At 44.4% G+C, this 23,730-nt stretch overlaps 1 protein-coding gene across 1 annotated transcript in view; it reads right to left on the reverse strand.

The window, feature by feature from the left end:
• LOC127593454 (phospholipid-transporting ATPase ABCA1-like) overlaps window positions 1–23,730 on the reverse strand; it is a 139,214-nt gene that overhangs the window by 21,531 nt on the left and 93,953 nt on the right. The window contains exons 16-27 of the mRNA XM_052054912.1: window positions 16,318–16,390; window positions 16,003–16,205; window positions 14,938–15,022; window positions 10,964–11,106; window positions 8,023–8,105; window positions 7,552–7,726; window positions 3,241–3,356; window positions 2,945–3,089; window positions 2,683–2,776; window positions 473–638; window positions 218–344; window positions 9–71 (exon numbers count right to left, since the gene is read on the reverse strand). Of these exons, the coding sequence (XP_051910872.1) occupies window positions 9–71; window positions 218–344; window positions 473–638; window positions 2,683–2,776; window positions 2,945–3,089; window positions 3,241–3,356; window positions 7,552–7,726; window positions 8,023–8,105; window positions 10,964–11,106; window positions 14,938–15,022; window positions 16,003–16,205; window positions 16,318–16,390 (1,473 nt within the window). The remainder of the gene's footprint in view (window positions 1–8; window positions 72–217; window positions 345–472; window positions 639–2,682; window positions 2,777–2,944; window positions 3,090–3,240; window positions 3,357–7,551; window positions 7,727–8,022; window positions 8,106–10,963; window positions 11,107–14,937; window positions 15,023–16,002; window positions 16,206–16,317; window positions 16,391–23,730) is intronic.

Raw genomic sequence — 23,730 nt, forward strand, 5'->3', positions numbered from 1 at the left:
GTCCTCACCTCACCAGAAGGTATTCCCAGGCAGAGCTGATCAACTGCCGGGTTCCCGCCAGCCTTGTATATCTGAAAGATGTACAGCAACATGACTTAATGTACGGAATTAAATCTGTTTAAGCCCGTGCAATAAATGTTCAACCCTCATTGTGCATTTTATATGAAATAATTCAAAGACATGCTGCTATAAGATCATTAACATAACAAATAGGCACTTTGGTCAAGTCAATCATGGTGATGAGGTCCGAATCAGCGTTGCCGCTTTTGACACGCTCCCTTTCCCTGATCACGTCCTCATCCTCTGGGGCAAGAGGAAGAATCTTTGGTCCAACACACGATGGCCTGAACACACAAACATCACAATGCTGTCACAACGACTCAAATGCACATTGACTTGATTACATGTACAGCCAAATTTCATGACAGCAGTGAACACAGCAGATACATTGATCTCTGAAAACAGAGCATACCTGATGCACGACAGACCACGACAAGTGTCTTGGAAACTCCAGTGACCATTGAAAAAGATGTACTGCAGTATTAAGGTGATAATAAAGAAAGATACACCCTGTACCGCCATAGCGAAGAGGTTCTTCCCAACAATGTTCCACTCCAAAGGGTCCATGGTGCTGTTGGCTTTAGAAGGGGGAAAAAAACACTAAATCATGAAACTTTTAAGACTGTCACGGACACACGCTGATTATGCCACTGACGCCTGCTAATTGTGGGGGATAGGGAAAATTGACACCCCTTCCTTTTAAATGCAAATATTTTTTTTCTTCACCAAATTGAGCATATTCGTTTTAGTACATCATTTGGACAAAATTGTTGATTTTGAGTTATTTCCAAACATACCGTATTTTCACGACTATAAGGCGCCATTAAAAGTCTTACATTTTCTCCAAAATGGACAGGACGCCTTATGGTGCGGAGCGTCCTTTATATGCGCTGAGTTCCAAAATCTGACTGACAGCCGACACGCTGTTTATATCGAGAAAAGGCGGAAGTGACTGTGGCCGCATGCGGGAAAGAAGTCGGCCAATCAGGGAAGGGTGGGCGTGTATTTATACATATATGAAGAGGGAGAGAGAGAGAGAGGGAGAGAGAGAGGACAGGCAAGCTAGTCCGCCGATGGTGAAGGGTGGGCGTGTAAGTGGACGCCTCAAGCCAGTACCAACACTTGTATAGAGTGTGGCAATGTGCATTGTTGCAAAACAACTCCGGTTTTGGTTTCTAAGAACCCCTGAAAATACGACAAAAAGACACGCCTACGAAGCTCAGTTCAAACTTAAAGCCACCGGTTATGCTTTTGGCATGCGTGCCCATCTCACAGCAGCGGTGAAAAAAACAAGTCAAGCAAATGAACTCTGAGCTTGCCGTTATTCCCGGAGGGTTGACTAAAGAACTCCAACCGCTGGACATTGGCATCAACCGGGCGTTCAAAGTAAAGTTGCAAACGGCATGGGAACAATGGATGATCGGTGGCAAACACAACTTTACAAAGAGTGAGAGGCAGCACTTGGCGAGTTACGCCACAATACGCAACAACGAGAGGGAACGCGGCGTTTTTGATGGATTACGGTACTTGCACAATTGTTCAATTCTTTCTACACACACGCGCGCTGCCACCATGTTTCGCTCTGTTCTTTACTTTCAAATGTGGGAAAGCTTCACACGAGAGAAATGTTGACTTTGCTGTTGCTACTCCTTCTTTCCGCTCAGCAATGCGTAGCAACTCACACTAGCATGTGATGCATTCAATGACAACTGAGATGTGCAGTCCTCTGCTTCTGATACAGAGGATGAGGACTTTGATGGATTTCTGGGTGATGATTGATCGATAAACGTGAGAACATTGTACGATGGCTAAATAAAATACACCCGAACTCAGTTCTGCTTTCGTTGCCTTTTTAAAAACGTGTTTTTATCTTATCTGTATGTCTTGGCATGCTACCGTATGCTGCAAGCTAACGTGTTAGAGTGCGCGCATGCATGCCGTATGTTTAAGCTGGCGTATGTTTTACCACTGTAAAACTGCGGCCATTAGTACGATGCGTCCTGTGTATGTGTAAAATACAGAAATGTCACCCATTAATGAGACTGCGGCCATTAGTACGATGCGTCGAATAGTCCTGAAAATACGGTACCTTCCTTAACCCTGGAGAACCCACGGGGTCTAATTTGGCTCCTATAAATTCTGCTACTCAAATGCTACCCTTAAATCCCAAAGGGTCAAATTTGGCCAAAATCCTAAATTAGGATTAAAGCATTAAATATTTGACAAAACATATATTTTGGTGTTCATTTAACATACTGTATATCCACAAATTTAACTGTCATTTGAAAAATGCTGTTTGTATTTCCTTGGGCTTGAAAATAGTAATCAGGAAGGGAGCACATATTTTTTTTCCACAGCACTGCATATGTGTCATGTCTGTGTTTACGACCGGTTGTCATGAGTTGCCAAGCAATAAAGCCTGTATTTTCATAGACAAGATCGCAAAATTTCCTTGCAACAAGAAAAGTATAGGCGACCGCCTGGTTAAGAATGCTTGTGCTAACATTTGCGAACTTGAACGAACCCCTAAGAACTCTGGCGTCAACGCAACATTTGCGGTCTTCAAAAACACTCGCAATTGTTCACGGCTCATTGGGCTCGGGGTGTGAAAGATGAGCGTACTTATTTGCGGTTGGATTTGCATGTCCACGAGTCCTTTTCCCAAGGAGTAATGAGGTAAAATGAATAAGATATGCCAGGTCCAGTGTGGTGGGGCCTGGAACGACAAACATCCAGTAATTCAAATGCAGGCCATATTTTTGAACTGGAAATGTAAGTTCCATGACATACTACTAATACGTGAAGTGCCATACACAGGTTCAGTTCAGAGCATAATGAAAGATGAATGGAAATCAAAATATGAAAAAGTGACTGTTGGTCTTACCTTAGTGTGAGACATTATCTGAAAATATGTTGCTCCACCGCAAATAATTCCACTGAAGAGGTTGACACAGGAAAAAAAAATGTAGGCCGTGATGGAATCGGAGAAAACAAAGGTTGCTGGGTACATCATGGGGATGACGGACCATCTAAAATGATGGGTGAAATTTGCAATACACAACATTTATACAGGTACACAGTTTTTGTGGACAATTGTCATGCTCTGAGCAAAGTGGGACAAAACACTCTGTACTAAGACAAGGTGCATCTAAATGAAAAGCATAAACTGCCTCAGCATACCCATAAAAGAGGAGGAGGAGGATAAGAGCCCGTAGTATGCCGTCAGAGGTGTATACTTCTTTCTTGAACGTGATTAGGATGAGCACCATTAGAAAGGCTGTGACGGCGTAGTTCAGCTGAAGCAATGGCAAATGGCAAAATAGAAGCAAAAAGAAGATTAATCCTCGGGTCTCGATAATGGTTTGCGTTCACACTGAATTGTCCAGCAGGTGACTTAAAATCCTCAACCTTTTTTTCTGTTCTCCCTGTAGCCTCACTCTTGTACTTGTGTCACTCTCATTCACACACATGTACTACGGCTTGCTGAAATGAACCTTCATTCCTCTCCTATCCAGGGCAAACCTTCACAGCTCGAATTTCTCCTCCACCTGTTCCATGCTGTCACTACGACAGTGTTTTTCAAATCCGCACACCAGTGTACCATGAGATATTTTCAGGTGTGCTGTGGGAAATGATCCAATTTGTATGCCTGTGCGGTCTATCGCCTGGCAGAGTAATCATGACGTACTCTTCCATACCGGTGGGTAGCAGCAGCAGCAAGCTTATGGCCTTGTACTTCGAGACCAGCGAAGTTTCTGGCTCGAGGCGAAAGCTATCGTTCATTTGGATTTACTTTAAGCGGAGCACCGACTCTGTCGTGCTTGGAATGTGGTTCCAAACAAAACACCCATCACTTCTAAACAAAAATGTGGAGAATTTTGTTCGCCTGCGTGAATATACGGAGAAACAAGCAACGTGGATGAGAACAACCACAAAGGTAAATGAAAGAGTTTTGCTAAATCAAAAAAAGTCCCAGCGGCAGAGCACTTTTTACTTCCCGCCTTCAACGTCATTGTAAATGAGATATTCGGACCCGAAGCGACTAAGGAAATAGCCTAACTGCTGTCAAAAGTACAAACGTAGAAAGAATTGTTAATATTGATCTACAATCAAACCTGGGTTTTCGAACGTCTCTGTTCTCGACCAAATCGTTTTTTGCTCAAAAATTGAGTTTTTTTATGCCTCAGATTACGACCGAAAATCGGTTCTTAACCAAACCGAGCGCACTTGAATGCGCCACTCGACTACTCTTGCCTTCCTTACATGAGGAAGTCGCACTTCCTCGGGTAGACGAGGAAGTGACGCTTCCTCTTGTAGTGTTCCATTGTGAGCAGACGTGTTCAATAAAGATAATAAAAAAAAGAGCGTCCAATGTGAGCGCACGTGTTCAATAATTTTTTTTTTTTGATGAATGAATGAATGACATCTACTCAAATCGGACTGTTATTTCTGCATTGTATATCAGCTCCTAATCATGGCACCAAAGAAAGCAAGTGGAAGTAGTAAAGCTGGTGGAAAAAAAGAGGAACATAGTGTGCAAAACTATTGGATTTAAGATTTGATAGCGAAATATGAAACGGGTGTACATGTGTCTGTGTTGGCTGGGGAATTTGGCATGCTGAAATGGACAATCAGCAGCATCCTAAAAAAAGTTAAAGTCACTGATCTGGCTAAAGGACCTTTTGTGTTTAGCAAACAAAGGCCACAAATATGAGAGGAAGTGGAGAAACTTTTGCTTATTTTCATAAATGAGAAAGAAAATCATCCACTTTGAGAAGTGATTTTCCTTCAAATAACAAATACAGTGCACTCCGCTTAATAGAACACCGGTTAATAGAGTAATCCGCTTAATAGAGCAAAAGGCTCTGGAACGGATTTGCCTAATGCAATTTCCTATAAAGATACTCCGCTTAGTAGAACAGATCTCCGCTTAATAGAACAGGCCGTAAGCAATGAACATTGTAAACTAGTGGTTTTCGAAGTGTAGCTATCGCGATACTGTACCACTATCGCGAGAAAACGCGGTAGTTCTAGCCGTATACAGTAACAGGTAGCACGCGTCACTCCACACATAGACACACGCACGTCACAATGGCTTCAACTTCATTCAAGAGACGAGGGCTATCACCGGCGGATAAGAAGGACATACTCAGACGATACGATGCATTGCCGGATTCTCAGAAGGTACGCCCGCGGTTTCCAGGACTTCCCTCTTATCCAGCGCATTGAGAGGGAAGTCAACCGCAAAATTACGGACTCCTGTTTCCAGACAAAAGTAACGAAATTTTTCTCGTGATTTGAGATGTTTGACTGAAGTTGATTAAAGTTGTTGTTTTGTTGTTTGATTAAAGATATGGACGTCCACAGTCGAAATATCTCTTCTAACTCGTCAGCAGGGGGTTTTCTGCGTGCATAACTTGGTCGTCGACGTGTCTGAAGGTGTACCTAATAAAGTGTCTCCGGTTAATAGAAACCCCGCTTAGTAGAACAGAAGCGCTTCGGCCCAATGGTGTTCTATTAAGCGGAGTGCACTGTATTCACACACAGAGGCTGTGGAAGCACATACAGGTAAAATAGACCTATTCAAAAGAATGCATTTTAAATCTGTGAAAAACTAGAGGAACATTAATAGATTTCTATCACAATCTCTGCTGTGTACTCCATCACCACATGACACCACACTGTACCGAAGAGGCCAAAACATACAGGAACAGACAATATTTGTTTTTGCGATATTGATACTTTGGCAGCCCTATGGCAAGCCATTTGAGCATTTATTCCAAATCCCTGATATCAGACATGAGTATGTTACACTAGTTCGATCTCTTTCAGCACATGTTCGACGCTCAGCCACACTCGTGACACACTTTGTCGAACTAGTTGCACAGAAATCCTCGCTAGCCACTCATTTTTGGCAACTAGTGCCACTTTTGTCCAACTAGTGCTGACAAAATTCTAAATAGTGACACCTGGAAGCACACAAGCAGAGGGAATTTCCCAGCTAGTCAGCTTTTTTACGCCCTAGTGGCCCGCTAGACCAAACTAGTGAGGTTCAAAGTCTTACTACTTTACGAGGACAACTTGTAAACTAGTGTAAAACATGCAAATGAAGTGGGTGTGCTTATGACAAAATCTGAATCCCGATTGGTGTATTTTAACTGCAGATCCAATAGGAATCCTGCAGCCACATTTCTGCCCAACCTACTCATTATTTTTGTGCAACTAGCTCACTAATGAGCAGGTTGGCATCCACTAGTTCTACGAGTGAACATTTTAGACCTCACTAGTTGCACTAGTGCGGCATGCAACTAGTGTATATTTGGGGCACAAGTAACATTTTTGACACTCATTAGTTCGATATCAAGGCGTCAAAGGGCTTTAACTAGTAAACTTGCTACTGTTTTATCCACCACTCGTAAACTAGTGAGTATTTTAGCTCGCACTTGTTTACTAGTGCAGGAAATCACGTGTCACATGTTCACATGTTAGAATAATCCATGATTGACAAGTTGACATGTTGCTGAAAATGAATGACTAGTTGGAGTTTGTTTGCAACTAGTTCGACAAAGTGTGTCACTAGTGTGGCTGAGTGTCGAACTAGTGCTGAAAGAGATCGAACTAGTGTAACACACTTATGTCTGGTATCAGGGATTTGGAATAAATGCTCAAATGGCTTGCCATACAGCCCGGTGGTCCAGTGGTTGACCTCACAGTGCAGAGGTTGTGGATTCAATCCCCACTCCGGCCTCCCTGTGTGGAGTTTGCATGTTCTCCCCCGGCCTGTGCGGGTTTTCTCCAGGTTGTCCAGTTTCCTCCCACATTCCGAAAAACATGCACGGCAGGCTGATTGAACACTCCAAATTGTCCCTAAGTGTGAGTGTGAGCTTGGATTGTTGTTCGTCTATGTGCGCCCTGCAATTGGCTGGCGGTTCAGGGTGTCCCCCGCCTACTGCCCAATGATGGCTGCGATAAACTCTAGCACCCCCCGCAGCCATTGTGACGATAAAGAGGATCGGAAAATGAATGAATGAATGTTCATATTTTTGGAAGAGTGCAGATACTGCAGAGTGAAGAGGATGAACCGTTGCATTGGAGAGGCTCCGATTCATCCACCCCCACAATGTCATTATTGTTTTATTTGTGAGCAACAGGTGGCACCCGAGTCATTCGTTCTTTTAGAATCACTGCCTCAGCGACCACTCAGTGTCGGGTGGCTGTATTGCTGTCACATTGGTTTTGCTTCTGCCATAGGTTTGTTACTTTGGTTTCTTGGTGTTTTTAGGATTTTGTTTGTTTTGGATTTAGTTTCCAGTGTTTTGTAAATACATTTTGTTCAGCCCACCCTGCGTCTCCTGCCTTCCTTTTTGGGTCCTCTATCATCTTGCAACATGACACCCCCACTCAAACGAAGTGCAGCCATCTCGTTTGCTCCAAGAGATGAGGTATATAATACATTTGTCTATTCAGTATACTGCTTGTGTCTGTACTCACCATATCCCAGCAAATGTTTGTCAACCAGTAGAGGAATGGCTGGAGCCCACTGACAAACTGGAGGTGTGTTGCTTTACTGGCTCTTTCTTCAACCAGGAAAAGCACGGAGCCGGAAGGTACACAGGAAATAGCCACAATCAAAATAAAAGCTATTTGAATTTCTTCAGTTAACAACCTAAAAACAAAAATAGTAATTACCAAATTATCACATCAACAATTTATGCCATAAATTCATTTTTATAAAGTGCACATTCATGCGAATCAAATTGGGTTGAAATAGCACTGACAGTGATGATCTCTCCTCATCAACGGTAGACATCACCCTTAAAATAACATGGGACGTGTGACACTGTATATATGTATTTTTCCACACGGTCATTTAATCCAACAAAATAATCCCACAAATTTAAAATTCTGAAATTAAAGTAAGCAAGCAAGCACAGAACAAAGTGAATGAATATTCAAGCGTACAGTTCCACTTGGTCAGTAGGGAGGGAGTTGTTTTTGCCCGGGATTGCCAAAAATCCCATCAAAAGCCCCGCAGGAAGCACAATCTGTTGCACACAAATACATTACAGTTAATACAATACAATACATGCTGATTTATATAGCGTTTTCACAACAGCGGCAGCTGTAACAAAGCACTTAACAAAACAGGTAACATAAAGTAAAATAATAAACACAACACATAACATAAAACACGGACAGTCATGCAGTTGTAACCACTTTTCCATCACACGCTTTGTTGTTTGAAGCAGTTTGAGATGAAAGAGGAGAAAATCAAAGTGTCCTTTAACCAGTGGATCAGAGACGTCATGCTCAAAATGTGCACACGTCGGCTACAAGCTAAGTTTCAAAGTCAACAAGAAGCTGTAGCATCCATTGACGTTTTATCGCAAGCGATCGGTCCTAGACTCACCTGCAATAGAGATCTTATTAAAATATATTTTACTGGTGTAACCTCTGTCCTTGTATTAAATCACTTCTGTCCTTGTACTTATATGATGTTAAGGGTCAATTTGACCCATTTCAGTTTTTGCGTAGACCAAAGCACTGGATACCTTTTCTTTTTCTTCATGAAATTTATTGACTTTTCGTCATCTAGGGTCATGAACTGGTGTGTAAAATCTGGACACTCTGATGTGTAGTCGGATGTCTGTGCACAGTTTGAATACAAATATAAGGAAACCTTTATTAGTCTCGCAATGGAGAAATTCCCAATTCACAGCAGCAAAGTTATGAAAGGAAGAAGTAGAACAACAAAATATAGGAGCTGCTGGAAAGGCAGCAACTCTCGCGGCGCCATTTTGAAGTCAAAATAACAAAAATAACACAACATAACACAGACAGTCGTGCAATCTTCACCACTTTTCTGCATACACTTTGTTGTCTGAAGCGGTTATAGATGAAAGAGGAGAGGATCAAAGTGTCCTTTCTCCAGTGGATCAGAGACGTCATGCTGAAAATGTGCACAAGTCTGCTACAAGCTAAGTTTTGAAAGCAAACACAAAGCTGTCGCGTCCATTGACGAAAAGAGATTAGTTAACTTCTCATGTCCCACGTAATCCGCTTCAAACTCTAAGCCGTGACTCCCAGCTCCAAATCCACATCGGCGGTCCGCGCTAACGCTCCTTTCTTCTCATCGTCGGCCCCTCAAGATTTACATCTATCCAGCCGCAGACCGTTCAACAGCACCGATCTCTCCGCTGAACAAAGCGGGGCTGTGAAAAATGCTGCCCATTACAGGCGCAAGACACAAGTGCCCCGGGACTGTCCAGCAACGACAGTCAAATGGCGCCGACATTCCTCCCAGTCAAAAACAGTGCTGGTATACCCATGTTGCCGAGAAGGCGCAACCACCAAGCACAGAGTCTCCTCCTTGATGAATGTTGTGGCCAAAAAATGCTGAAAAAAGTCCACATCAGGTCCACATGACGTAACAACAAACACAAAGTGACAAAACAAACACAAAAAAGCAAGGCTCATGAGAGCACTTGCTGACGGCTGCCTACTCGGGCGCCATTTTGACTTCAAAGAGAAAATATGATGTTGGGGGTCATTTTGACCCAGGCACTTTAACGTGGGCAAGCAGCTTTTCAGATCCAAAAGAAACATGTCTAATTGATGTACTTTGTTTTGACTGCTCAGTGACTGCCAGAGACCCAGGTGTGTGTAGAGCAGGAACTTTCTCATTTGACTCGTCACTCTTCTCATGTCATTTCTTTCACCAACATACCAAAAATGAGCTCAAGAAGATTTACAGCTGAAGAAGCTTCATAACAGAGTTTGAACTGGGAGTGTGATGCAGAGGAAGAGATTTTAGAGATAGAGGATCTTTCTGGCAAGTATGGCATCAAAATGTGGGCAGCCTGTGATGCAAAATCTAGTTTTGCATGGAATATGCAAGTGCACCCTGGAAAGCTACCTGAAGAAGCATCTGAGAAGAATCAGATGATGTGTGTGGTGCTGAAGATGAGTAAAGGGCTGCAAAGTCATAACTTGTTTACAAATTACGGCCTTGGTGATGAAGTTCAGGAGAGTAAGCTGACTATGTTGGGCAACAGTCAGAAGAAATAAGACAGATATTCCCGGTGAAATTCTGAAGATGCAGGGCAGACCTCTTCATTCTTCAGTGTTTGTTTTCACTGAGAAAGCAGCAGTTGTTTCATACTGCCCAAAGAAAAACAAAAATGTTCTTGTAATGAACGCAATGCATACAGATGCATCTCTGAGCACAAGAGAAGACATGAATGATAGTGGCCTACAACTCCACCAAAGGGGGGCTTGACAATCTGACAGTACACATACAACTGCCAGTGCAATACTTTGCAGATAAAACACTGAAAATCTCAGAAAAGTTAAATGAAAAAAAGAAATGTGACATGGAAAAACTTTCATAAACAGTTCTTAAATATACTGTTGGGATTAAAAATCTGTTGTCTGTCTCTTTTCTGAATGTTTACATGATCTTATACAAAGTTGTTACTGGTGTAACCTGTTTTTTGACTATTTTGTGTGGATTTTTACAGTACGGGTCAAAATGACACACAACATAATCAATGTGATTTTTTTTTCAACATATGAGGGTTAAATCACTTCTTCAATGGATTTGCCAATGTATTTGATCAAAACAAAATGTGATCAAATACATTGCATGAAATGTGAAACACTGTGTGCATTGTAATGTGTGTATGCGTGTGCCTTTCAGGTGTGGCCTGTTGGAGTGGCATGTGACATCAACAATACTGCATATGAGTGTCGAGAGTTGGAGCCCTCCTCTATAATTGAAAATTATGTGAATAAAAACATGATTTCTGATAAAAGGCAATATAGCAGAAGAGCACATTTTTTACATTTCTGCGTGCCAGATCCTTAATACTGACATTTGTTTTCCCTTGCAGTGTGCCATCACCTGAGCAAAGAAGCTTTTAGTATTTCTGCGAGCATACAGCCATCGTTTGATAAAGAGAGCTCTCAGATGCTGGCAGGTCATGCTCCATCCAGTCAGGGTGCCTCTTTGGCCAAATCCACTCAGCAGATGTTTCTCCTGAAATTCTGTGAAAGCACATTGCAGCATCCTGTTCAGCACATTGTTCTATATACAGTGTGTGTGGATAAAGATGGATGGATGGATGGATGGATGGATAGATGGATAGATAGATATTTTCCAGTCGTCTAGTAGGCAGGGAACACCCTGAACCGGTTGCCACCCCATCGCAATGGCACGTTTTGGGAGTGTGGGAGGAAACCGGGGGTACACGGAGAGAACCCACTCAGGCACGGGGAGAACATGCAAACTCCACACAGGACTGGAATCAAACCCACGACCCCTCCACTGTGAGGTTGACACACTTACCACTCGGTTGTTTGGTGCTTATTTATTTTCCCCGAACTGCACCGAACCTCGTGGATGAATTGATGACTCACAGCACCACTGGGCAAAGTAAAGTCCATCGGAGGTACTGTATATTGGTGCTGCATTTCGCAGGGTTGGGTGTCGATGTCAATTCATGAGAGTTCACTTCGATAACATTTTTTTCCCATTCGATTAGATTTAATTCAATCTCATGTCGATGTGGATACATGTACCTGTTGAAAATTCTTACATTTCACATGATTTTTTGAGTGAATGTAACGCATGTTGTAATTAAGTGTTTTGCAAACATTCACACCAATGAAAATTGATTGATTGATTTAAGTACTCAGCAAATTTATATCGCTCAACGTCACATGCTAAAAGACATTCAAGGCTGTCTGAAATTGTTGACGGCATGTTCTCAAAACAATTATCTGGACTTTCCCCGGGATGGAAAAAAAACCACACGGATGCGAGTATTCCTATCTCCTTCTTTCCATAACTCCTCCCTGAGCCTGTGACCGATCAGGTTTTGGCCTTGCAGCTGCAGGTGCAAATTCAAAAGTCTTTGTTGGATCCTTATTCACTCCGCTCCCTCCCCCGTCACAACTGGAGACTTGAGTGCACCTAATGTCTACAACTCGTTTCACAGATTGTGACGCTCTCCCAATTTCCTCCCTCCCCAATCCTGTTCATTCCATGTTAAGTCTCGAGAATTGTTCAACGTATTTTCTAATGTATGCTACATGTGATGTGTTTTTTTTCTCTGGCTCTTCCATTCAAGAAGAATGGTTGGAGTCTGTTGTTTTTTTTTTTCCCCCGGCTCCTCTTCTTCCCAACTGTTTTCCTTTCACATCGAGGATATCAGGGCACTTAACAGTGACCCGCCGCGTTTCCCGTTCTGTCTCCCCCATGTTGGTTATTGATTTCTTGGACAATAATTTCCCTGGAGCTTTTTCAAAAATGTTTGAACATGGAAAAAGATATGTTTTTTTAGTTTTAATATAGTTTCTCTAAGTGGACAAACATGACACATACATTAACATTTCCAATGCTGTAAAAATGTGTGGAATATTGAATTGAATTGAATTGAATCGCTTTAATTTCATTACACTTTTGCGCAACGATACATCACTTACAGGCACGCTCTGCACAAGATAAATATTAAATGTCAACATTTCGGCAACGAAGATTTGCGTCGTAGGCTGCGACTGTCACGCTTCGAACAAAACGAAGAAAGTTTGGGATTCTCAATATAGTAGACTCCAGGCAAAAACTAGCAACAAAAATGTTTAATACAAAAAAAAAATACGCACCGACAAAGTAGAAACATAAAGCGCTGGTCAAACAAGAACCAGGAAAAAGAAATTTTCTGCTTGGCTCTCGACGAAGGCTCCTGTAACCCACCCCCCCCCCCCACCCCCTTGCTCGCCACTCAGTCTATGTGCTGTCCTTGTGTTGTCTTTTCCTAGCCTAGACCATATTTTTCATCCTAAAAAAAACACGGAATTGGTTGGCTGGCCTCTTGATGCAATCGACAACATTTTTCTCGACGAGAAGAGCAGGCAGAGGGGAGCCTGCTTGCCCCTCGAGATATTTGCTGCCGGGTACACCCTAGATCCATGGAGGAAGGGGAGAATGGTGTGCCCGTCAATACTGTCCGTTGAGGAGGAGGAAGACATCTAGATTATTGGCCTTCTGATAGCTGGTATGCTGCAGTTTCGTGTTAGCAGTTTCCTGTTCTATCGCAAAATCCAACCGACGGGAGCGGCTTTATTGGAAGTGAAGAAGCTGACGGTCGTTCTCGATGGTCTAGCGCAAATGTCCAACACTCAGACTCAAGCGGTGACTGAGCTCAACCGCAATTGCTGTTCTGGAGCGTCTCCATACGATGGACAACAACAGGGAAGTGGAATTCTCGCTTCGAAAAGGAATTCAGGATTTGGCTGATCGGCGCCAGTGAAGGGATACAGCCTCAAGGACTCAAGGCCACCTGAAATTGTTGGCGGCCGTCCCTCCAAAACAAACAAGGCTATTTGGAACCCTTTCCCCTGGATGGAAGGTATGCGTGGAAGCTCGTGCCCCCACCATCACCCCCCTCCTTCTCGGCCATGGACTGATAAGCCAGGACTGTCTTCATGAGCAGACCTTCACGAAGCAGCTGCGACCTATTCACGCATACACAACCAGACAATCACACGCGCAAACACATCCTTATCATCACCGTCTTCATCGTTCCTATTCTTTTCCCCCGCGACGTGACGGGCCGCGTCGCGGTCACCCCTCCCCCTTCCCATTCATCTGCCCCCTCATTACATGTTATGTTGTGTGACTTGTTGTAACTGTCATATGCTTATTTATGTACAAGGGTCTTTTTTTTATCCTGGACTGAAATCATCCTCAGAAGAGGATAGTTCGAGCATGTTTTTTTTTCCCTCTCCCAACCTAGTGGTTTCCTTTCTGAACTCTGAGTGTAAATTTCCCTATTGCGGGACAAATAAAGGATATCTTAAAAAAAACCAAAAGCGCTTGCACAAAAGGCAAGGAAGAAGTTGATGTCAAACAAAACGAAAGAACCCAACTCACGTAAGCTAGTGATGGGACGAAATGGACCGAGGCTCCGAAGCTTGTGTCGAGTAATGGGAGGGGAGTTTCCACGCAGCTTGTATCAAGGCATTCGTCATTTCGGCAAGACCCGGAAATGATGACGTGTGAAGCCTCGGCGGCTGTCTGAATCACGTATACGCTTTGTGAGTGGTCCGACGTTTGGCACGCATTGCAAACAGAGTACAGACTACGGTATAAATAGGTTGCAAAATGCAATGGCGATCGCCTGCTATCTCACATTTTGTGGATTTCGGGCTTCTGTACTTGTTACACCTGTGCACAACAGTGCAACTAGTTTTCTTTCCAATCTATTTTCGAGCCTTGTCCGTTGTTTGTGATGGAACCTGTGCGAAAAAGCTGATCCTCCCCTATATGGGAACATTTTAATTTGATTGCTTCCAATAAGGTAAGGAAGAAAAACTGCATTAATATAAATGTGATAATGCAGTTTTTCGCTTGTTCTTGTGTCTATTGTTATTTCACAGGTGAAGTGTCTGTTGTGTGCAAGGGAACTTATACAACAATAACACCTCGTCTATGTTGAGGTATTTTTGAGCCTTCAAGGAGAGCCATGAAACTGGGCCATACCTACACAAATTTATATAAACTGGCACTCGCATTTCTCTGCAACCCAGCTTCATCTGTGCCTTGTGAAAGAATATTTTCTAAAGCTATTGAAATAGTGTCCAAAAAAAGAAAAGACCCCTGGCCTATACCATAACTGCACTCATAAGTACATGAATAAGGCAACTTCAAGTTTGTCATCTGGGTTGAATGACTTGTATTGGTAAATATAACCAAACATGACATTGACTGCTTACGCACATGCACACACATACACACACACGCGCACACACACACACGCACGCACGCACGCATGCACGCATGCACGCATGCACAAACATCCCCTATCCTGCTCTCACCATCATTCTGCTCTGTTGATTGATGAGGAGGATCAGCATGCAGCTCTGATTCCAACTCAGTTTCCTCCACGACTCGTAAAAAGATCTGGACAAGATATGACACATTTTCACATGTTTAAATTATATTTGAATTTGGTAAAAAAATCAACTTTTGAAGCCGATTGTGTTGAAATAAACGTAGATGAAAAATAGTTCAACTCTATGTCAGAACATGTATGGATGGAACTTTTTCTTTTATTACAGTGCACTCCGCTTAATAGAACACCATTGGGCCGAAGCGCTTCTGTTCTACTAAGCGGGGTTTCTATTAACCGGAGACACTTTATTAGGTACACCTTCAGACACGTCGACGACCAAGTTATGCACGCAGAAAAACCCCTGCTGACGAGTTAGAAGAGATATTTCGACTGTGGACGTCCATATCTTTAATCAAACAACAAAACAACAACTTTAATCAACTTCAGTCAAACATCTCAAATCACGAGAAAAATTTTGTTACTTTTGTCTGGAAACAGGAGTCCGTAATTTTGCGGTTGACTTCCCTCTCAATGCGCTGGATAAGAGGGAAGTCCTGGAAACCGCGGGCGTACCTTATGAGAATCCGGCAATGCATCGTATCGTCTGAGTATGTCCTTCTTATCCGCAGGTGATAGCCCTCGTCTCTTGAATGAAGTTGAAGCCATTGTGACGTGCGTGTGTCTATGTGTGGAGTGACGCGTGCTACCTGTTACTGTATACGGCTAGAACTACCGCGTTTTCTCGCGATAGTGGTACAGTATCGCGATAGCTACACTTCGAAAACCACTAGTTTACAATGTTCATTGCTTACGGCCTGTTCTATTAAGTGGAGATCTGTTCTACTAAGCGGAGTATCTTTATAGGAAATTGCATTAGGCAAATCCGTTCCAGAGCCTTTTGTTCTATTAAGCGGATTACTCTATTAACCGGTGTTCTATTAAGCGGAGTGCACTGTATTTTGAATACATGTGATTGTAACAGCTGTTGGGTTTCAAATATCAATGATAGCCAGCAAATGTGTTTTCATAAGGGCAAATCTTTGCTTACATCCTCTAGTTTAGTGTCAGACAATCCATAGGTGATAATTCCAATCTGGCTCAGATTCTGATCCAGTTCAGAAAGGAAGTCAGCTAGGCGGTTGTTCATGGAGGCCTCCTGGGGTATACTGATCACTGCCTCACGCAAGGACTCCATCACAAGGCTGGCACTAGGAAAGTGACACTGTGCCAGAGCCAGCAGCGCTTCCATGGCTACAGTGTAAGTGGAGGCCAGTTAAGATCATACTCACACTGTGCCTGAACTATCATTCAAAATTTACTTGTTAACCACGTCCAGCAGGTTGGATTCACGAAGAACACTCACGTGAGCTATTGGCCACAATATCCAGACTATGACCCTGCCTGGGTGCGTCTCTATCGCCTGATGAATCGCTGTCCTGAAACAAATGACATTTACACTGCTTTAAGATCGTGAAACATTGGGAGCTACTCAAAAACGATTTTCAGGTACGTTATTATTTTCAGTAGTTAGCTTCAAGACCCTGCAAAGTGAATCACAGATTTGTTGTTCAAATACATGTTTGGAGATAACTGTTGAAAACACCTCCAGAAACGGAACTGAGTAGTACTCAATTATGGACATTTTGTGTATACCGGGGGTGGCCAAACTTTTTTGACCAAAGATCTACTTTTCAAGCGTCGAACCTCCCGCAACTGACCCGACCGCACACCTCTATCATTTTTAAAATGTTTCTCCCAGTGGTCGAGGTCAGTGAATTGTACATGAAACAAACTTGGAATCTGCAACAGGCTGGCGACCGTTCAGGTTAGGCAACCGCCTCCTGCTTGAAGACAGTTGGGATAGGTTCCAGCACCCACTGCAACAATGAGGATAAAGTGGTTAAGCATTTTCCGAACCATGATCCATGATCTATCCACTGATGGATGGACAAACTTGGAATGAGAAGACCACAAAAAATACATTTTATATATATTTATATATATAAAAATTCCTCGTCTCACTCCCCCTCGGGTGGTGTCCGTCCCTCATTCAGCTCGGGTCCTCTACCAGAGGCCAGGAAGCTTGAGGGTTCTGCGCAGTATCCTTGCTGTTCCCAGCACTGCACATTTCTGGACTGAGATGTCCCATGTTGTTCCCGGGATCTATTGCAACCACTCATCTAGTTTGGGGGTCACTGCCCCAAGTGCTCCGACCACCACAGGCACGACTGTCACCTTTACCTTGCGGGCTCTCTCCAGCTCCTCTCTGAGCACTTGGCATTTCTCGAGTTTCTCGTGTTCCTTCTTTCTGATGTTTCCATCACTTGGGACTGCTACATCCACTACAAGAGTTTTCCTCTGCTCTTTTTCTATGATCACGATATCTGGTTTGTTCGCCATTACCATCTTGTCAGTCTGGATCTGGAAGTCCCAGAGGATCTTCGCTCTGTCATTCTCCACCACCTTTGGAGGTGTTTGCCATTTTGACCTTGGGGTTTCCAGTCCATACTCCGCACAGATGTTTTGGTAGACTATGCTGGCCACCTGGTTATGGCGTTCCATGAAGGCTTTCCCTGCCAGCATCTTACACCCTGCAGTTATGTGTTGTATCGTCTCAGGTGCCTCTTTGCACAACCTACACCTTGGGTCTTGTCTGGTGTGGTATATCTGGGCCTCAATGGCTCTGGTGCTCAGGGCCTGCTCCGGGGCTGGTGCTGTCCAGTTCTTCCTATCTGAGACTCTTTCCTGTATGTCTGCCACTGTTATGGTAACTGGGTTCTGTTCAGCGAGGATGCTGTGCTGTGGAGGTTGTTCCAGTCGCCCATTTTTCATCAAGGTGCTCTGGTTCCCCAGCACCTGACGCAGACTTTGTTTGGCCGGGTGTCAGAGATTTTCTCGGACAAAGTTAAAGAAATGACTCGGCACACAGGAAAATTGTCTTCAATATTGGCGAGAGCGGATCGGCGAGAGCGGATCTCTGAGAGCGAACAACGGTTAATTGCTCCGATGATACACACTCGGCTCCCTCTCCGCCGGTTCGAACTTTTATTGCAAAATACAAGAAAGACACTGTCCCGGAGATTTGCATACCGCGCCCCCCGGTCCGACCCCTCGGTAGTGATCTGATCTACCCGAATACACAAGTCACAGACTTTGCTGATGACAAATGTCCACTTGGGCGCGTCAGCTGTTCCCAAACTCTCTTTTGGTATTGAACAACTCTTTGTTCCCAATTTTTTTATTCCCACTCTGTGATTGAATCTAGCCTTCGCCCCCCTTGCTTTGACGTGATTACTCAAGAAAAGGTCCTCCGCCCAAACAGCCGACACCTCTGCGCTGAGCATGTCCAGACATGCCCAAATTAACCGAAACTTTAAACATGATAGAATTTTGTTCATAGATTTCTCTATCACCGGGCGACGTCTGAACCGGCATGTAATTAGTTTTATTGTCTCTCATCATGTATGAGGTAGGCATTCGCGTGAAGGATCTTGCCCAAGGACCCAGACTGGATGGTGTTATGTTCCCATTTTGCCCCGTCTCCCGTGCGTCAAACCGATGTCTTTCCAACTAGATATATATATATATAGTAATCCCTCGTTCATCGCAGCTAATGGGGACCAAAACCACCCGCGATAAATGAAAATCCACAAAGTAGCGCCCCCACCCCTCCATATAGGTACATGTACATAATATTTATAAAGCCAAATCTAATGGTATACTTGCATGTAGAAGTAAATTTTAAAGTAATTAACATGTCTTAATGCTGTATACTAATACAGGCATATCTTTTTTTTTAATGAATGTTTGAAAAAATCCATGATGCACTAAAGCCACGACAAACGAACTGCGAAATAGCAAGGAATCACTGTATATATATTACTGCTGTCAGTTTAGTGCGTTATCTGCATTATTTTCAATCAATTTTCACGTGATTCTATTTTTTTATCGCAAGATTAATGCGGCAACATGTCACAGTGGATGTTACGTTGCTCTATAAAAAAAACTGAAACAAAACAACCAGCACGCTGCACAGGTCCACGTCCATATCTGTTTTGCCAGCCATGGCAGCGTGAGACATCGAAAACGGATACTTAAAGAGTTTCTAAAGAGGAAGTTTACTTTTAAAAATTTGCCAGATGGTTCCACTCACAAGACCACAGTTACCTCTATGTTTTGCTCGTAAACTGAGCTATCATCATACCCTGTCGAGTCTGAAATGCCAGTCAATGGCCAAACACCCAGTTGATGTGAGTACTCCACCCCCTTGTCTAAGACAGACAGCTATGGATCATTTCAAAGCGAAGAAAATGGATAACATGATGAAAAACACATTTGCTGCAGCCGTAGCTCAATGTATGGCGACTGCATGCAAGCCTGTCAACATTGTCCATAGACTCAAGCTGAAATCATTCGTATTGCATCTAACGACTCCACTACGAATTGCCAACGAGAGCCTCCATGAAATGCTATCTACAGAAATTGTACGTAGCGGAGAAGGCTAAGGTACACCAAGCGGCAGCAGACACTGTTTCGGGAGAGAAATATGAGACTACGTTGATGAGCCTCTGGTGAATAAAGAGGTTGTCTGTTGAGTACGATGTATGCCACTGACGCGATTGTTACTTGTTTGGAACTATTTTGTGTGGAATTACTGTGTTCCGTGTCCATATAAATAAAGGGGGCGGAGCTTCTCTGTGTTTGTCTGACAGTGACGGCGTGCTGAGGCACGTCAAGAGCTCAGCGGTGCAGTGGTAGTGAGCAAACTGAAAATAAAACGTCTTCAGTGTTGTGCCTTGAATCAAGTCTAATCATCCGAAATGATGTCGACACAAAACCACAGAGAGACTTCCGCGCAAGAAGGACCAACAGAAACAACATAGCCTGACTCATGTGTTCAAAGTAAACTTGAGAAAAACGAAGTATGCAACTATGACTTAAATCTACTGTAGGCTGTGTATGAGTTTACCTTAGATGTACACTTTATAATTTTATATTGCTCTTTTTGATTCCCTCAAAAGAGCTATGAAAGGAGCTGTTGTGTGACAAAATATTTTTTCACTGTTGTTGATGGACAATAATATTGTGTGAGAGATTGTGTGAATAACTGCTCCAGGTGACTGTGTACATACATCTACTGATGCCTAGTCTGGACACATCATCAGTGATGTTCCTGGATTCACTGGACGTTTCGGGTCTTTCAACTATCAGACGCCCTCCTCCAGGTGACCCAGCCGGGGTTGATCAAGTCCCGGCTTGTGTCCAGACAGCTAGCTAGCTACCATGACTCCATGGATCTCCTCTTTTGAGCCACAGCCATCTTGAGGCTCTTTCTGCCGCTTCGGTGGTATTGCGGATGGCTCTCCTTTTCCTCTCTCCATCGATGCCTAAACTACAGTAGGCTCTGGCCAAGGAACGGGCTGCAAATCCTCTGCAACCAACCTCCACAGGGAAACACCTTGCTCTCCAACCAGCCAGCTGGCAGTCGCTGACCAGTCCTGCGTACTTGGAGAGCTTCCTCTCAAAGGCTTCTTCCAAGCGATCTTCCCACGGCACTGTCAGCTCCAGCAGCACTGCTTGTTTGGTGGACTCCGATACGAGGACAATGTCAGGTCGTAGGGTGGTAACTGCAATATGGCTGGGGAACTTCAGCTTTTTTTCAAGATCCACCAGCAACTGCCAGTCTCTTGCAGATGTCAGGATGCCTGCAGATGATGTTCTGCTGGCCGCGGTAGGCTTGTCCCCAGCTCTGACAAAGGCGATGGTTTTATTGGAGGGGCGGAACTGTTTAGCCCATGCCAGCCCTGCGGTAATGGCTTCCGCGATAGTCTTAAGGACTTGATCATGCCTCCACCTGTACCGTCCACCTCCAAGTGCCCTTGTGCAGCCACTGAGGATGTGTTCCAGGGTTCCTCGCTTGGAGCACAGTGGGCATGCCGGTGTCTCTGCTATGCCCCATGTGTGCAGATTTGACGGGCTTGGGAGCACATCATAAACTGCCTGGATGAGGAATTTAATGCGTTGAGGCTCTGCTTTCCAAAGCTCTGCCCAGGTCACTTTCCTCTCAACTGCGTTCTCCCATCTTGTCCAAGCACCCTGTTGTTTCATTCCCACAGCCTTGCAGGTTCTTGTGTCCTCCACTGCTGCTCTCACCTCGTCCTGGACAAGACGACGCCCCTCCTTCCCCTTGGTGTTCAGCTGGGGAGATGGAAAGGATCCTAGCCCAGCTCGACCTCGTGTGACCACTCCAGTCAAGCACCTGTGCCGGAGCCTTGCATCTGCCCCTTCAACCGCTTCCTCTGCCCTCCATTTCCTGCCAGTCCTCACTTGGATCCCAGCCTTAGCCACCTTCGGATCTCTTGAGTCCCTGTATTGAACCACTTCTCTGGCTCTGGTGACCTTAAATTCCTCCTCCAAGGATTTGAAGGGCAGTTGCAGTTTGTTGCTGTTTCCGTAGAGAGCGATGCTGCTCAGGCTCTTTGGAAGTCCTAGCCATCTCCGGAGGTGGCTGCTGACCTTCCTCTCTAAGGTCTCAACTGTCGAGATGGGGACGGAGTAGACCAGGAGGGGCCACAGGATCCTGGGAAGAATGCCGTGCTGGTATACCCAGGCTTTAAACTTCCCCGGTAGGCCTGACTTGTCCACTGATTTCAGCCAGCCATCCAACTCCGTGCATGTCGACTGGATAGATTTTGTGTCTCTCAAAGAGCAGTCGAAAACCTTCCCTAGGCTCTTGACCGGCTTCTCTGAGATTGATGGAATGGCTGTGCCTGAGATGGTGAACCGGAACTTGTTTTCCACCTTCCCTTTCCTTAGCACCATAGATCTTGATTTGGCGGGTTTGAAACGCACCCGGGCCCACGCCACCAGCTTTTCAAGACCCTTCAGAATCCACCGGCAGCCTGGGACTGATTCTGTCGTGACTGTGAGGTCATCCATGAATGCCCTGATGGGTGGTTGCCGTTGTCCGGAGTTCGTGCGGGGCCCTCTGTACTCTGGCTCAGCAGATTTTGTGAGCATGTTCATGGCTAGCGAGAACAGTGTCACAGAGATAGTACACCCTGTGATGATGCCGATCTCCACCTTGTGCCAACTGGATGTCATTGCTCCTGTAGAGACCCTCATCCTGAAATTGCTGTAATAATCAGCGATGAGATCTCTGCATCTTCTGGGTACATGATGCTTTGTCAGAGTGAGCTGGACGAGCTTGTGTGGAATGGAGCCGAATGCATTTGCCAGGTCAAGCCACAGCACTGATAGGTTACCTTTGTTCTCTCTGGCCTCCCGAATAAGCTGTGTGACCACACCGGTATGTTCCAAACATCCTGAAATTCCTGAGATGCCACCTTTCTGGACAGATGTATCGATGTAGGAGTTCTTTGCCAGGTAGGTACACAGCCGCTTGGAAACAGCACTGAAGAAAACCTTTGCCTCAACACACAGCAGGGAGATGATGCGGAACTGGTCTAGCTGAGTGGAGTTTTCCTCCTTCGGGATCCATACCCCTTCAGCCATTCTCCATTGTTCAGGGATCCTTCCCCTTCTCCAGAAGACTCGCAGGATTGTCCACAGACGCAGCAGGAGTTTGGGACAGTTCTTGTACACTTTGTATGAAGTGCCACTCGGTCCTGGAGCAGAGCTCGCCCTTGCGGACGACCTCCCTGACTTCCTTTAGCTGCAGCTCCGACATGTCGAACTGCTCTTCAGGTTCAGGGGGGTCTATGAGGATGTTGCATTCTCCTAGCTCCTGCTCTCTTGCGGGGTCGCTGTACGTCTGCTTCAGATGTTGGTTTATGATTTCCTGCGAGGAGACCAGATTGCCACTCCGCTTCTGCCCCAGCAAATCCTTCGTGAACTTGAAGGGGTTCCAGGTGAAAAAGGTCCCTGTAAAATCCCTCCGTCCATTTTCCGAACCGCTTGATCCTCACTAGGGTCGCGGAGGGTGCGGAGCCTATCCCAGCCGTCTCAGGCGGGGGACACCCTGAACCAGTTGCCAGCCAATCGCAGGGCAAACACAGATGAACAACCATCCACGCTCACATTCACACCTAGGGATAATTTAGAGGGTTCAAATAGCCTGCCATGCATGCTTTTGAAATGTGGGAGGAAACCGGAGTGCCCGGAGAAAACCCACGCAGGCCCGGGGAGAACATGCAAACTCCACACAGGCAGGCCGGAGCTGGAATTGAACCCGGTACCTCTGCACTGTGAAGTGGGCGTGCTAATCACTGGACTACCGGGACGCCTCCCATGTAAAATTGAAAATCGAAATTGTTTCAGTAAATATTTGCATTTTGTCCATAGAAAACTGATCCATGATTCTATAGTGATGAGAGCATTAAAACGGGAAAAAAATATGATGAAAAAATATTCAAGTAAATTTAAAAATGATTAAAAAATATGTGAATAATCCCGATTAATTATTAATTATGAATTATTATTAGTTAATTATGACAATTGCATTTTTAATCATGATTAAATATTTTAATCGTTTTGCAGCTCGGATATAATATAATACATACAGTGTATATATATAAGCGACTGGATCGCTCAGTTAGTAAGGCACCGGTTTGGTGTACGGAAAACTGGGTTTCGGTTCCCGCTTGAGCACATAACATCATCCAGTGTGGGTCCTTCACACTAATTCCTACCTCATACCAGTGGCGTGCGGTGAGGTTCATGGTTGGTGTGGCACTGACTCCTTTAGTGTTACATTTACAAATATATAAATAAAACACAAAGGGTCGCTTATTCTATTGGCTAAACATTATATTTA

This window comes from Hippocampus zosterae, chromosome 20 (genome assembly GCF_025434085.1).
Source record: "Hippocampus zosterae strain Florida chromosome 20, ASM2543408v3, whole genome shotgun sequence".
NCBI classification, from domain to species: domain Eukaryota; kingdom Metazoa; phylum Chordata; class Actinopteri; order Syngnathiformes; family Syngnathidae; genus Hippocampus; species Hippocampus zosterae.